The 16,121-nt window shown below is 43.8% G+C and overlaps 1 protein-coding gene across 2 annotated transcripts in view; it reads left to right on the top strand.

Moving 5' to 3' along the window:
• PITPNM2 (phosphatidylinositol transfer protein membrane associated 2) overlaps positions 1 to 16,121 on the top strand; it is a 126,918-nt gene that overhangs the window by 57,651 nt on the left and 53,146 nt on the right. For both annotated transcript variants that reach the window (XM_018076313.2, XM_029961154.1), the window contains exon 3: positions 4,545 to 4,712. In XM_018076313.2, coding sequence (XP_017931802.2) covers positions 4,635 to 4,712 — 78 coding nt within the window. In that variant the 5' untranslated portion in view covers positions 4,545 to 4,634. The remainder of the gene's footprint in view (positions 1 to 4,544; positions 4,713 to 16,121) is intronic.

Genomic DNA, 16,121 nt, shown 5'->3' with positions numbered 1-16,121 from the left:
AGGGAAGGTGGCTGGGTTTCTAAACCTGGTGTTGCTTCCCGAAGTCCAAGTGTTTGATACACTTGGGACCAAGAGCTAACATCTCTTTGATATCCCTTTCTTCAAGGAGGCATCTTCTTGGGGGATAAAGGTGATGTTGAGAACCTAAGGAAGGTCTTTAGGGAGGTAGGTGAGGTCTCCAGGTAATGCCTTTGCTCATCCTTTTGCCACTAAGTGTTTGGCTTGGTTTTCTTATGGTTGGTTGTTAATTATCTGTCATTTCTCAGTTATGGGACAGTATTACCAGGAAAATTGTTCAATAGCTGAGTCAAGGGTACTGAGCTCAGGAGTTTGTTCTTTCATCTGGGAGGTTTTTCTCAACTTCTGCAGGCAGTGTGTGATCAGAACTTGAGGCTGGTACCTGCCTCTGCTCCTGGCTGCTGTGTGACCCTCCATAATGGGTTTTAATTTAACTTTATAATAGTGTAAAATGAACCTCCTGCATGAGACTGGAAGAAGCTCATTATAGTTGCTCTCTGAGTCTCAGGCTTTTTCCTCTGTGTTGAAAATGGGCTATAACAGCCATGGCATGGGGTGGGTTCCTGCTCCTCACTGCAGCCCTGAAAAGCCTGTGCTCAGCAAGCTGAGCACTGAAAATGTGAGCTGGTCAAAAATTAGTCATTGAGGTGACAATTAGGAGAGCTATAACAGCCCTTTTGTAGCCTGAACCCACACTAGGAGTGGTTCTCCTGCCCTGGAGCTGGGATTTCTGCTGTCATACTCAGTTTCCATCCCCTCAGGGCCAGCCTGGGAAGCCTGGCTGGGGTTTGGCCTCCAGCACTCCAGGGGCACAGTTTAACCACCCTTCACACACTGATTCTTACTCCTTAATTACAAGCTGTCAGTTGTCATCAGTCCTCTGCTCCCTCCTTTAGTACCAGGGAGGCTGCCCTGATGCTCCCAAAGTGAACACCAAGTTCATGGGCTAAATTGAGAGATTCTGCTGGGTCTCTTGATCTGTTCAGCTTCTGCAGATCCTGATAGTCCTCCCCTGCTTTTAAACCAAGGGCCCTTTTTCAGGAAGTTTGTTGTTGAGAGGTAAACTGTTAAAATTAGCAGTTAATGCAGTAGGCTGTGCTGAGCCTTCAGACAGCCTGGAGCAATGGCTCCGAGGTGGACCTGACTCATCGCAGCAGGATATTGACTCTGCAGCCTAATTATGATGCTTTGAGAACCTGATTTTAAAATAATTGAGGTATAAAATTATGTGCCTGGTTCTCACAGTTACTACAGCTCTGGGTATAAATTGAATAACGGGCTGTACAAATGTGCCACTTGGCTATAGCAGGAATAGCAGCCAGTCTGGAAATGTCCTGCGTCACTGCTGTTTTCCTCTTGCTGGGAAGCTGCCTGCAGGCTGAGGTTTGCAAACAGCCTCTGGATGCCACTGGTCCCAGTTGTTTGGCAAACCCATGGAAAGTCCTGCAGCTGGGCAGCCAAAATGCAGTGGTGAAACACTGGCTGCTTGCTAATCCCAGCACGTGGGGCATCTCCAACACCTCTGGCTGCTCGGAGCAATGTCCTGGCTGTGGGGAAGTGCCAGGGACGCAGCTGGTGTTTTGACACCCATCTTCCCAAGCTGTGGTGGCTCCCTGGCTTCCAGAAGGGCTTTCTCTTTTCTCTGTCATGTCTGCAGGCAAACTTATGTGTTTTATTTGGCCTTGATGAACTTTGGTTGTGTGTGAAGTCCCAAGACTTTGGAAGGAGGCTGCTGCCCTCAGGGTGATTTTGTCACTTCTGTCCCACTTGGAATGGTGTTCCCCCAGGCTGAACCTGGTGATAACCTGTGTTTGTCTTTTCTGGTTTGCCACCAGGACTCCACTGCTCTTGGAAGGGTTAGGATGTATTATTTTCAGTTCAAAGGCAGCCCAAACTGCAAACTTACTTTGAATTTTTTTTTTCACCAGTCTAACTAAAAACCAGACAAGTCAGGTTTGTTCTCTGTGCTTCCCTTAGGGTCAGGCTGCTGCTCCCAGCCTTTCCCTGCTAGCCCTCTTGATTTGAGGTTGAGATTTTGTCCTTGCTCAGTGTGTTTCCAGATTTGTTTTCCACCCAGCTTCAGGGGGACTGGTTGAAGCCACTGGAGTGGGCAGCTGCTGGAGGAGGTTTTTGGGAGCATGATCTTTCTAATGGGCACATCATCAGGACCTACTGCTGCTCAGAGACCTGGGGGCTGAGCCCAAACTCTGCTTTTAATCATCAACCACAGGGAATAAACCTGCAGGGGAAGATCCCAGCAAATCCTCAGCTCCTGTAAAAGCTGAACAGGAGCCACTACTGTGACCAGACACGCTGGGCACTGTGAGGCTGCTGCTGTGCCTGCTTGGGGCCAAAATGTTGGGCTTTTTAGTCTGTAATAAAATAAACCTTCTCTTTCTCAGCCATCTGAATTATTACCTGACTGGCACTTCATTATAAACACAATTTTTCCATCTTGATACTGGTTTCCTGCCATTTTATTGCTTTTTAGGTTCTATTTTTTGTTTTATTCATCTCTTCCAATCGATAGAAATATCCTGGTTTTAGCAAGCAGCAGAGGCAGATGTGACTGATGTCCTGATGGTGGAGCAGAATCACTCTCAGAGCATTTGGGGAACAGAGGGAGAAGCTTTTAAATCTAATTTTCAAAGATCTCTAAAGCATAACAAACTACTCCAGACGTGTAGCTGAGTCTCCCAGTGCCATTAGCTCAAAAAGTTGGGATTCTTTTGTTGTCCCATTGCAGATCTGGTGCTTTATATCCCTCCTCTGGTGGTAACTGTTGTTCTTTGCCATGACACTAATTAAAACCCACTTAATGAGATTATCTCCACCTGTTCTGGAGGATTAGTTTGATGGAGGAAATCCTGCACGTGCGTGTGGATGCACATAGGCACAGCAATGTTGGGAAGCACAGTCTTCCCAGAATTATTCTCTTCAGGATTCGCCATGGCAAGGAGTTTTTTTGTGCCCCCCTCCACATGCACAGATTGCTCTGACAGCACTGAAATGCAGCAGAGAATAGAATTTGAGAATAAATTGTTTAGATGACGCAGCCCCAGAAGAGTCAGTCCGGGATGGATTTGCTTTAGTGCCAAATTAGAACTGTGGCAATCAAAGGGAAGCGAGCTGGGAGCACCGTGGCACAGCCCTGGGCCAGGAAAGCCTTGGCTGGGATGCTGTGGGCAGTGTCCCCACATGTCCCCACCAGGGAGATGTTGCAGTAAACCTGGGTTACAAACACTGGGGTTTGTCCCCAGTTGCCCTGTGACCATGGGCATGTGTTTTAACCTCTAAACCTCGTAAAAGGTTGGTGAAGTGTTGTGCAAACACTGACTGGCACTAAGGGCTGTTGATATTGGTGTGGTTTCCTGGTTCCCACATCACAGTTTAATCCATTGGATCAATTGGTTGGGTTTATTCTGTTGGGTTTTTTCACCAGCTGTAGAGCTTGGGGCTGGTTTTTCTTCAGGAGCTCTATCTGAAGACTTCCACTAAGCAGGCACAGCGGAAAGGTGGATTTTGGTGATGAGAAGGAGCCAAGCAAATGCTTTGTGTGCTGTGAGTGGTCACCAGATCCTGCTGAGGCTGACTTGGCCTGATAACAGACACTTTTTGCTTCTGGTGTCCTCTTTTCCTCACCAGTCATCCTTTCCCTCCCCAGTTTCTTACATGATGTTATTGTCTTTATCCACAGCCCATAGAGAGTCTTGAAAATATTTGAAAATATCCTGCTTTGCTCTGTGGTGTAGTAAATGCTGTATTCCCTGAATTGTTCAGCAATAATTTTGTTAAATTGCCTCGAGGTGGGGTGTGATGGGATTATTTTGTGTTGCAGTTTGACTGTATTCTCATGCAGTGGGAATGTAAAAATGAGCCTGGCGTTGACACCAGCGGCAGGAAGATCTTGCCTGGGTTTGGAGGTGCAAGAGAAGGAATCCTACCAAGACAGTAATTCAGAGTAAAGCAGGGAAGAAAAGTACATTTCCGGTGTCTTTATTGTTAGAATCCAAATGACTTCCTTCGTTATAGTGCTACTGAGGGCTGAGCAAGTCTAATTATTGCCTTTTCTTGCTGCTAAATGAATCTAGAGGATAAAACCTGATGCCTTTGAGTGGATGCATCTCTGGTGTGTTGCTGACACTGGAGAGAGACTTTGTTGTCTGGCAGCAGAAGGTCTGGCTATTCATTTGGAGCTTTTGTCACATCTCTTCCGTGGAGATGCTGCTGCATATGAAAGTCTGAGTGATGCAGTGGCAAAGGTCAGGAGGGTAATAGCTTTGATGGTATCCCCTGAAGCAAATCAAAATTCTTCTCAAAGATTCTGTTTCATTTGATACCAAGGGTCTGGTAGCACTCCAGGGATTCTTCTCTCTGCTGGTAAGCTCAGAGCTATTACAAAAATTAATGTTTGTCTGTTGTTTTGGTTTTTTGTTGTTTTTGGTTTTTTTTTCTAAGAGGATATTCTGCACTAAGAATGGAAAATAAACACTTCTCTCCTTTTATATTCCCTTTCTCTGTTTCAGGGATCCTCGATGCATTTCCTTATTTAGGGAGCCTTTGCTAAAAGCTTCTGGATTGTGTTTCTGAGCGGGCAAAAGATTTTTGTATCCAAAATGCTCATAAAGGAATATCGGATCCCTCTTCCGATGAGTGTGGAGGAATATCGGATCGCCCAGCTGTACATGATACAGGTCAGTGACATCTGGGGCCATGCAGGGGAGTGGAGGCTGGAATGGGGACACACGTGGAATGGGGGAGTCTTGCTGCAGAATTCCTTATTTTAAATTTGAGGTTTGCTGTGTGCTTGCAAAGGAGAAGTAGGGAAACTCACGAACTTCAGTTTATGACTTGCTTTCTCTTAAATTAGAGAGCCTTTGTTTGACCGACCTGTGGAAGCAGCCACGGCTTCCCAGGTGGGCTGTGGTTACTGGTCTTGCCAATTCCAGCTGCAAACCGAAGGATTGTGTTCTTTTCTTGGGAAGGAACAGTTCTAATATAGATTTGAGAGAGTAAACCAAAGGCTTAATTTTGAATGTAGTGTGGGAAAAATCTAGATGTAATATTTCTGTGCTTACATACCACCGTGAAACAGATACTAATCAGTTTAGGCATAAAATGTAGATTATTTTTAACAGGCTTCTGAATACTGATGGGAATTTTTGTTGAGTTCTCTCTCTTCAATAAAGCAGTTAATTAAAATGTTGGGGTTTTGTAACTGAAATCCTCTGTGCCCATATTCTCCCAGTGTTTGAAATCCAACCAGGAGCAGTTTTAAAAGGAAATGAATCTGAAGTGTTATTTCATTGTCCCACACTTTAAATAAAATTTAATTATGCTCATCCAGCAAAGAACACATCTAATATTGAGTTTGCAGGAGAACTCTGCTTGTCAAAGCGATGCTAAAAAAAATCTGCTTTGGCTTAAAACCTGAAATGAGTTAAGGAAAAAAGTAGACCCCAAAGCAAAAGCACAACTCCCCCATTTCTCTCTCAACCATCCAACTGTGTTTCTTAAGAATTCATGCACTTGGACTTGACTGTTACAACCATGCGTGTTGTGTGTTTTCTGGTAATAATGGTCAAATTCCTTTTTCTGACACAAATATTTTGTCTTTGTGTGTTTAACCTAAATGTTTAATGTTGGCATAAGCAAGTAAACACTTTTCTTAGGTGGCTACATTTTTCTGTACCTCTTCCTGATGCTGTAGCTGCTTTGAATATCATTGTAATTAATTTGTTAACAACTTTGTCTTCCTAATCTGGCTCTGCTGCTTTGAATGAAGAGCTGGTGGATGGCAGCAGAGTATTGGCTGTGCAGAACTTGTCAGGAGCAGTGGAGCGAGGGGAAAGGGATTTGATTAGGGAGGAGCCGCCCACCTGATTTAACAGAGGATGAATCCTTAACTGGAGAGTGTCTCTGGGGCCTCCTGGGAGATGTGGAGGACTTGGTCAGGGTGATGAATTTGCTTTTTGATTTCAGGAGTTAAATTGCTTATTTTTATTTCATTACAGCAGAACACTGGGTTCTGCTCTGTTACTTGACAGTGATTTTGGCCATATCTGAATGTCAAAAGGACATGATAAGCCATTAAGGTTTCATGCAAGGGGAAGTTCACCAGCCCAGGAAACCACTTGAGAAAATACAGCTCCAAATTGCCATCCAGCCCTGCTCTGATTTTCTACTGCATTGATAAGCAGCAAAATAAGGTTTGGTTTTAGATCAGGTGCAACAGCTGGTGCAAGTCAGGTCTCTGATATCCTCCCACTTACCTGGAGCAGGGAGCTGAGCTGGAAACACTGCCTGGAGCCCAAGGTCCAATGGAGCTGGAGAAGTGCATGACAAGCAAGTGACTTTACTGTGTTACTCGTACAAGTAGTACAAGAGGAAAAGTTAGCTGTGCTTTTCCTGGAGAATACTAATTTCAATTCAGATTTGAAAGAAGCAAAAAGCAATAACAAAACCAGAAAGTCCACTTAAGGTAGAGTTTGGAGTTTGGTAGCAATTTGCTTCAGTTGTTCCTGAAATTGGTGGAAAGATTCCTGCTGGTTTCAATAGGAGCTTTTCCTAGACCGGGATGCTGAATGTCCTTTTTCTTCAGTGTGATTTAAAAGTGGAGGGTTTGTCTTTGAGACAGGCCCTGGGGAGGGAGCAGTGGGGAGCGTGGCTTCCATCCTCTTCAGAGAATGAGAAAGTGCTTCGTGTCTGTCTTTTTATTTTCCCTCTGAAACGCCAGAAGGGGCCACAGGAGAAGGATGGTCTGTTTGTTGAACCCTCTTAGAGGAACAAGATGAAATATCAGTATAAAACAGCGGTGAAGAGGCATTTCTTAGAAATCTTTGGCCAAAATGTAGAACAGAATGATTTCAGGTAGTTCCTGGGGAGAGGAGCAATTCCTAAAAGCAAAAGGTTCATTTCAAAGACGTTTGTTGTGTGCAGTATGGGGATGTTATTGCTGGAGACACCAGGCAGCCAGGTACTGGAAGAAGCACTTCTCCAGCAGTGTAATAGATGCCACAGTTATTCCTCAAGGGTTTTGGGGAGCAGCCTCAAGCACATACTTGAGGTTGATCACTTGTTTAACTTTGAGCTCATGAGTAAAATTCCTACTAAACTCCAAACCACTTGGTATAAAACTCCCTAGTTTTTTTGGTCCAGGTATAAATTTTCCCAGATTTCAGCATTGTCCAACTGGAAGTTTTCCAAAAGGCCTTTTTCACCTGAACCCTTCTGGTGGAAGTGGTGCCTCAAAGCCATGTGGGCAGGGATGTTCACACTCAAACCGTGCTCACTTTTCAAAGGCATTTTCATGGAGGGTTTTACTTTGCAGTGGAAGGGTCCATCATCTCCTTTCATGAGATGAACAGGGAGAACAGTCCCTCCTTCTTCTTAGAAGTCTTAACAAAAATTTCCACCAGATTTGATGTAAGCAGCATCATGCCCAAGTAGCAAAGGATGCTTGCATTAAATGGGAACACGCTGTACTCATATTTGCTGTGTTTACTGGATGGGAGAACTAAAATTGTGCAGTGGATAACCCGGCATCTCTCTCGGTTCTCTGCGCCACTGGGCAGGCGAGACGTGCAATAAATCATTGTGTGTGTGCCCATGTTGCTCTGTAATTCCTCTGTAATACCTCAATTCTCCAGGCTGGTGTATAAAGCTGTGAAAACTGAGGTGAGTGGCCTGCTGTTTTACTTTTTAATTTGATTTTTTTTTAAATTTGAGGTGAGAGAGCAAAAAGTCTCATAAGTTGCTTTCTACTGGCTTCTGAAATATTATCTACAGTCAGTGGTTTCAGTACTTTAAGCAGCACTTAAATTCTTCCTTAAATAAATTAATTTTACATTACAGCAAGGGCTTAATGTACCCTTGACTTGCTTGAAGCCTAGCAGATCTGAACTGAATTGTTTTTCTCTATTAAATTTTAGACTCTCAATATCCATATTTTCATGGGAAACCTCTCACACAGCATTGTCAGCATCTCCAGGTTGGGAGCCCTTGCTGTGTTGGCGGCAGAGCAGTTGGGTTTTAGCTTTTCCACAGGCACCAGGGCCTTCTTGCATCATTGCTGCATTTTTGTCTCTTTTGATGTCCAAATTAAAACATACTTATTTTTATATCTGAGCTCAAAACCAGTGATCTTCCTTCCTACTGTGACCTGGTTTTATTCTTGTGCAAAAAACAGGTATATTTTTCAAAACAGTGAAATCACTCTTTGTACCTCTTTTGATTTTTCCTAAAATCTGTATACACATTTAAAAGCCTGTTCTGCTTCCAAGGGTGAGAGATTTCTTGATAAACTCGGCCTGGAGAGTTGTCCTTGGGACTGGGAGAGCTGTGGTCTGGTGTGGTGAAGCTGCAACCTCCTGTCCTAAGCAGAGAGGAACTGGAGTTGAGCACTGGAATGAGTTTCATGAAGCACAAACCATTTATGGAGGGGACAACTGTAACCATCTCGAGGGATTTCTTTTTTCCTGCAGAAGTTTTGAGCCAGGGACTTCTCAGAGACATCACGCCAAAGGCATGTGGGCTGTTTCAGTCTCTGTGAGGTGAAGCCTGTTGGGCACAAAGGGGCAGGATCATCTGTGTTACACACCAGGGAGTTCTTGTTAAAGGGTCTCTTCGTTCTTCCTCTTCTAAGAGGCCTGCATGTTTTTGTCTCAGCAGGTATCTTTTCCTGGAACACTGGCATCCTTTTCTTGTGTGTTCAGGGAACCTTCCTTTCTGTGCACCTCCCCCTGACTCCAGAAACAATGCACACGTTAAGTCCCTGTTTCATAAAAGCCTGGAATACGAGATCTGAATGCATTTGTCAGAAAGATCAAGATCTTATTAGCCAAAGGTCAGGCCATTTATCATCTTAATAACGTTCGTTACTGTGGTTCCATATGCCATGAGATTCCGAGAGACCATTGCCCTTCTGACCCTTTCATAAGACAAGAGAATTCCTCTTGTTATTAAAACTTATTTTTATATCACTGTGCATAGCTTACTTGTCTGCTCTAAATAACTCTGGTCCTCATTTTGTCCATACAGATTTCTCTGAGTATCTGTGACCTTCCTCCAAAGCGTGCCTTAAAAATATTCTTCTGGATGCAGTGATTACCTTTTGAGGATGACACTTATTTTAAGATGTGGTGTCACCCTTCCCAGTTAATAAAGTTAATGCTTTGTTGTTCATCAGTTTGAGGGTCTGTGACGGGGGAAGGCCTCTGGCCCCTGTTTGAGGCAATCCATGAAAGATAACCCATCTGTTCCTGGGAATTTAGGGCTTCTCTCATCTGTTAACGTGACCTTTCTTCTACAGTCCTCCAGGGCTTTGCATTTATTGCCTTCCCTGAAAAATCAGAGTGCATTCCAAGCATCTGCAGTGTACTGTACTCACCTGTCCTGACTGCTGATGGAGAATCCTGATTTCCATCGCTTTCCTCCTTTGCCAAGGTTTGTCCATCATCTCACTCTCCACACCCCTGCACTGTCCTGTTTTCTCCTTCATTTCCGTGTAGCTCTCTGGAAGCACCTTTGAGAACAGACTTAAAAACCTGCTTGGTGGTGGTAATTCCAGAGGCCCTGTCCTGATACCCAGTGCAGAAGTCGTGTCCCTTAAACCCTCAGCTCCACTTGGCAGCCACGGGCAGGCTCAGCAGATGGTGAAGGATTGATTGAGTGGGGGAAAGCAAACTAACCCTTCATCTCTGGACACTGAAGAAGCGGGTGGCTGATTATTTTTCTTTCACATGCAGATGCCTTGGCCATCTGGACAGACACGTATATGCTTTAATTTTAAAGCAGGTGACACTGCTGACAGCTCCAGAGAACCCTGGAAGACTTGCAAGTCTAAAAGCAAAGCCTCATTTGAAGCTTTTCCCCCCAGTTTCTGTGCTGCAGCATTAAAAAACTTGTGGCTTCTATATTTTTTTTTCTTCTCCTGGTTTTCATAAGCTTTTCTTTGTGATCGTACAACTTGCATCCTTGTGGAAGAGGAGAATAAGACACTTGCAGATGTTTAGCTTTGAGAACAGAGGTGGTAAGTACAGGCACATTCAGTGCTACCAGATGTGGGGTCTCATTTGCACAGGTGGCAGTGACACCCCTACAAGTTTCATTTGGGGAAACCATACAGAAAATAGAGAACACCTTTTCTACATTTCCTTTTTTCTGGTTTTGAAGCCTTTTTGTAGCTTTGGTTATCCTGGAACAGTTTTTACACTGTCTGTGATTCCATACCATATTCCAAAAAAGATAGATGTTAGGACAGTGAACTTTCTGTTGCCTTGACAGTTCCCATGTGCTCTCTTTCTCTTAACAAAATTGAATGAAGCTGAGATAAGGTTTATTACACAAACGTTATTTTAAACTTCAGATTTGCTCTGGTTTTAATACAGGATGCAGCACTGCTAATCCTACTGAGCTTGTTGGCTGTCAAAAATCCTTTTTCTTTCTTTCTTTTTTTTTATTTTTATGAAAGAAGGCTTCTGATGTGTGGACAAAATCCTGACTGTTGACTGAGATTAGGTTCTCACTTTTTCAGATACCCAAAGGCAAGTAATGAATTAAGTGTTAAGAAAACTATGGGGATTTCTTTAAGCCAGTCCTCTGGCACTTTAGGATACAGCCTATTGTTAATGAACAATTGCACTGTGTTCCTGAAATCTAAGGGATGTAGTCAGAGGATTAGAATTGATCCAAAACACCCCGAGTTGAAATTCTGTCTCTGACTCACAATATACTAATGGGCAACTCGCTTTGCCTCCCCCTAAAGCAGGGACAGTAATTCACAATGTCTGTGGAATAGTTAATACAGTGAAAAATCAGTTTAAAGACACAGAAGGAAATACTTAAAGTAGATGAAATACTGAGCTGGAAGTGTAGAAGACATTTTGAAAGATTGAGCATGTGGCATAAACAAGTTTGAGGTATCTCCATAATCAAGTGATTCCTAATTCATGTGCCTCTGGCACATCCAGCCCTGACTCTAAAGGAGTATGACTGGGCATCTTTGTAAGGTGAAGTGATTAATGAGTGGCGATGAGAACGGTTCTCTTAATGCTGTAAATTATTTATGATCCTGCACAATTGATTGTCCCCAAAATATCCTGTTTTTGTTCGAGCAGCTTCATTAATATCTGGCCCTGACTCTAAATAATGCAGTTCCTACAACACTGGTACAAATTGATGCTGTGCGTGTTTCTGCTCCATCTCGTGCGACTCTGCTGCTGACAGGCTGTCCTGCCTTTAACTTTTAGGGCTTTTTTTAAAAAAAATATGTTTTACATTGCAAGAAAAGCAGCCAAGGGTGCTGGAGCTGCAGATGCAGCTGGGGTGAGAGCGGTTCCTTCTCCAGGCCTTCTGCACGTCCAACTTTGCTTCTGCAGCTCTTCATGTGCCTCTCTCTGGTAAGAAGAGCCTCCTGGTGACATTCTCTTCTCCTTGTGTGCCTAATTTCTCCTTGGAGGCAGTGTTATGCAGTTATTGAAGCACGGGACAACAGGCTGGCAATTCCTGGGTGATATCCCAATTCTTGCTTGGTAAACTTGAGGGAAGATCCCCCTCCATGATATCCCCACTGCAGGCTGGAGCAATCAGATGGCAGCTCCCTACAGAGCTTGGAAGGACCCAAAGGGGAAATTTCCTGGAAATTGCAGCTGCTCAGTGCCATATTGTGGAGATAGATGATAATTCCATTATGGTTACTGTCAGAAGGGTGTTCAGCTGGTGAAGCATCAGTGTTTTGGGGACGGGAGGGTACCTGCATGGAATGAAGCACTGCACATAGCCCATCCATTGATCAAACCTAGAAGGGAGATGTTTAAAACAGCTGCTCTTTTCCCTTTATTAATGAAACCATTGATGAGGAACAGATTTTTTTCCTCTTTCCCCAGAGTGTCAGGTCATTCCTATGTGTTTGATGCAACGAGCCTCAGAGTCAAAGTGCTATTGTAAAGCCTCATGTTCTGATGATTATCTTGTTGACTCAAACTAACCTTCCTTCCCTAAATAAGTATTGACACTGGCCCTTCATGTATTTTATTTTTTTTTAACAGCAGTAATTGGATTAAAGTACTTGTCACCCATGAAGGATGTGAGAGCACAAAGGGCACAGGGACAGCTCAGCTGTGGGCACCATGGATACTGGTGACATCACTGGTGTGCTGCTGGTGTGCAGAGCTGGAGCCTGGGTGAGGATGGCCTGAACTAAACCCAGGGATTGCTGATGCAGCCCCATTGCCATGGAAACAGATGTTGCAGTCTAAAGTTGCCTGCACGCATAACGTGGTGCACGTGGTGTGAACACGTGGCCCTGTGGTGGCCACAACTTCTGAAAGGGCAGGAATAGCCTTACTGGTGGGAGGTCTTGGAGTTGGTTTCCCATTAACTTAACTGTGCACAATGAGGTAGAGCAAGCCTTGCTTTGAGTAACAAAAGCAAAACTCAAATCCCTTGCTGTTCTGCAGCAGTTTTGTTGTTGAAGGACTGTCAGTCTGACTTGGTGTGGATTGTTTCTGATTGTACCTACAAAGTGCAGGCTCAAAAGTACTAATTAAACCCATTCCTGGGGCAGCAGTGTTCCCATTATTAAAGGTAAGCTCCTGCCTACCCTTAAAATTTTCTTTCCAATGTAACCATTAAGGCTGTGCTTGACTACTGCAAAACAGGAGTAGAGAAGCTTCCCTGTTTTAGGACTGTTCTGGATTTTGGTAAAGGTCCCTACTCAAGCCCAGTAAAGAAGACTTGCATCATGGTTAGGATGCTGAAATGGGGATTGAAAGATCTGGGTACTAGATTGTAGCCCTGCCAGCAGCTCTGTGTCTTAAGATTATTTTCTCCTTCTTCAAAATGGTGCTCTCATGTTGATTCCATCAACTTTAATGTGAGAGGACTCAGCTCTTCTGACTGGGGCACAAAAACCTTTGACAGCAAGAAGTTGTGTGTGCTGTTCCACTTCAGCACTCTCCTGCAGTAATAACAGTAAAGGTGATTTTTATTTTTAATTTAATTCGTGTAGCTTCCTGTTTGCTCTTAGAACATGTTGTGCACTGATAAAATTATGTTGGTTTTGATGTGATGGGAAGTTCTGCATCTTGGCTTCCGTAAGAGTGGACCAGTACCATCTTCTTGTTCCCTTTGTTCACTCTGAACAGAGCTTTTTGCTTCAGTATCACCCTGGTTTTGGTGATCTGGTTTTTATTGAGTATTTCAGGTCTTTGGCATAAGTTTTGAAAAGAAAAAAACAACAAAAAACAACTTGGGAATTATGGCCCTACTGTACTTTCAGGGTAAACCAACATCTTTGTTTTTGTAGTCAAAGATCTGGGTTTTGATTACCTGCAGTAAATCCTGCCCGTGGATGGGGCCTGGTCTATCAGATATCTGCATCAGCAGGCAGAAGGTTGGTGGTAGTGAAAGCAGATTGCTCGTAATGAATTAGATGTCAGCTCAAATGCTCAGAAAGGAGTGGTTAACAGAACCCAGAGCTGAGTCATACACAGCAAGAGGCACCTGAGGGCAGGGCAGATACACCCATGAGTATGAACATCCTCACTGGTCATGTTATCCGTGTGCAGAAATGCTGTGCTGGGAAAATGTGGTAAGAATACATCAGGTATTAATTCCAGGACCTTTTGGTATTTCCCAGTGTCTCCATCATTGGCTTTTTGGTTTTAGGTGCACATCGAGGAAGGCTGTGGGTGATGGGAAGAAGGCAGCACTTTGGAAAATCAGTTATAAGAGTGAAATATCCCTCAGCCTAAATAATGTCCAGCTGGAGATAGCTGGAAGGATTTTTCCCTTGGCATATGGAAGCGATTGAAAACAAGGAGTTTGTCCCTCTCCCAGCCCAAATTTTGTTACTCAACCCTTTATACTTTGACTATGACTTTGTACTTCCTTTCTAGAACTGAACAGAATAGGTGTGATTAGTGAAACCAGGTTCCAAGCTGTCCAGTGATGGCAGGAGTCCTCCTTCCTAAGCAGCTTCAGACATTTCTGTGGTCTGGTGCATCGCGTGAGGCACTTCAGGCTTTCTTTGGTTCCCAGAGGACAGATCTGTTTCTGGACACTTAATTGGCATTTGTGGTAGCCTTAGCATCCAAAACAATAAAAAAAATAGTAATTGGTTGTAAGGAATGTTTTCTCAACCTCCCTTGCCACAATATGAGCAAGTATGTTAGGGATCCTCTGGGGATATTTGCTGTCATGTTCTTGTTCCGTGGTTACATAGATGCCTTTGCTGTCATTGCTGTCATTGTTAAGTGAAACCATCAGCTGGCTGGAAACTTCTTGTGTGCATATCTGTGTCTAAGTGGGCTAAAAAAATCCCAAGAGTTCAGTGTTATTTTAATGCATTCTCCCAGAAGAATTTGTCTGGACTGTCAAAATACCCTGTTTCCAACTGAGAGCTGGAGGATAAAACACCACAAAAAAAAATCTTTTGGTTATTGTTTCCAGACAATGATTTGTGTCTTCATTATCTGTGGATGATAGGTCTGTCAAGTGCTGTCAGTCTCCATAATTGGAGTAATCTCAAACCAAAACTCTCGTGGGCCCTCAGAGTCGGCTGCTGTGTAACTGCATTGCAGTGGGGATGTGAGAACTTCAGTGGGAAGCTAAAGCATCTCAGCCTTTTGTAACCACTATCTCACTTATTTAGATTGAGAGGTTGTACTGTAAACAATAATCAGTGGTAAACAAGGTAAGATTATAGCTATAATCTATTTTTGAAAGCTAGAACAATGCCTGGATCACCCATTATCACTGGGCAACCTTTACTGTTCTCTGCAGTATCATTGCAGTGCTCAAAGGAGTAAGTTACAATAAAAAAAGGACAACTTCAGGAGAAACTAAACCCCTGAGCTGTTTGCAGTGCTGCTGTTGGCTTTGCAGAGATTCCCTGCTTATGCACCTGAGCCCGTGTGCAGCCTGGGCTGGGACACAAGGAGAAGGATTCTGGTTTAGGATAATATTCTTGGTGTTCTTCTCAGTTGGTTTGTGGGGCTGCTTTTTCTTCTAATTCACCAAAAGCAAAACACTGCAAGCCAAGCTTAGTTTACACAGGCTAACTTCTGTAATTCTCCAGCTGATCCAGTAAGCCACATCCTGACTGTTTCATCCAGCATTGTGCATTCTGGTGTGAGTGCCGTTCCTCCAGCTGTGGTGAGACTCCTCGGGTTGTGTGGGTTTCTGTTGCCATCCATCATCATTCCTTTAGGGAGCTGTGTCCCCCTAGAACAACATCCAAGTTGCATTGAGTCACCTGGTGCCATTCAGCTGTGCCAGGTGGTTTGCTGGACTAAGGCTTTGCAGGATGTAAACTCTGTGTAAACTGGTGGGGAGGAACATTTCTGACTGGGAAAGGAAATGCAAGATCTAAGAACTGTCCAACCTGCCTTTGCTAGTGGAAGGCTTTGTTTCTAGCTGCTTTTCTCCTGTTGTGAAGGGCAGATGATAAATGGGGTTAGGCTTGCCCAGTGGTTAAATGACATTCATGGGAATTATTCATCTATGATTGCTGTGCTGAGGTCATGTGCTGTGTCCCATGCTATGCTGCTGTGCCAAGAGATTTATTTTAATAGAAGCCTTTAAGTAACTGGCATTCTTGCTAATCATGGTGCATCTGCTTCTCTGGGTTCCCTGTTATGAGTAATTTAATGCTATTACTTTAGCTAGAAGGGATCTGTGTCACCATCTGTCCTGAAAAGCTATTGATGGGGCTGTGCAGAACATGGAGTGTCATCAGCACAAGAGAGGGACTTCTAAAGGGATGACTGGATTTCCTGTTGTAATACAATATAAGATGGTTTACTGTGATTATGGCTTAGATAACCTGCATATAAAGGCTGTCAGCTACTCTTTGATTTTGTTGGGGACCATTCCTCAGATATTTATAGAGGGAAGATGCTGTGTCAGTTAGTAGTGAGTAGTAATGACACAAGAAATCTGCTGAATAAAGTCTCTACTTCTCACAGGGACATGTGTCTATGAGGCTGAAACCTGAGAGACTGACCCTAAAATGCCTGCACATCTGCCCCCCCCCCCCAGCAGATATTCTTTGGAGAGGCCTTGCCAGACACTTCTCACACCAAATGCTTTCCTAATCAATG

This window comes from Manacus vitellinus, unplaced genomic scaffold (assembly GCF_001715985.3).
Source record: "Manacus vitellinus isolate BGI_N305 unplaced genomic scaffold, ASM171598v3 scaffold_31_pilon, whole genome shotgun sequence".
NCBI classification, from domain to species: Eukaryota; Metazoa; Chordata; class Aves; order Passeriformes; family Pipridae; genus Manacus; species Manacus vitellinus.
This window is presented reverse-complemented; position numbering and strand designations above follow the sequence as displayed.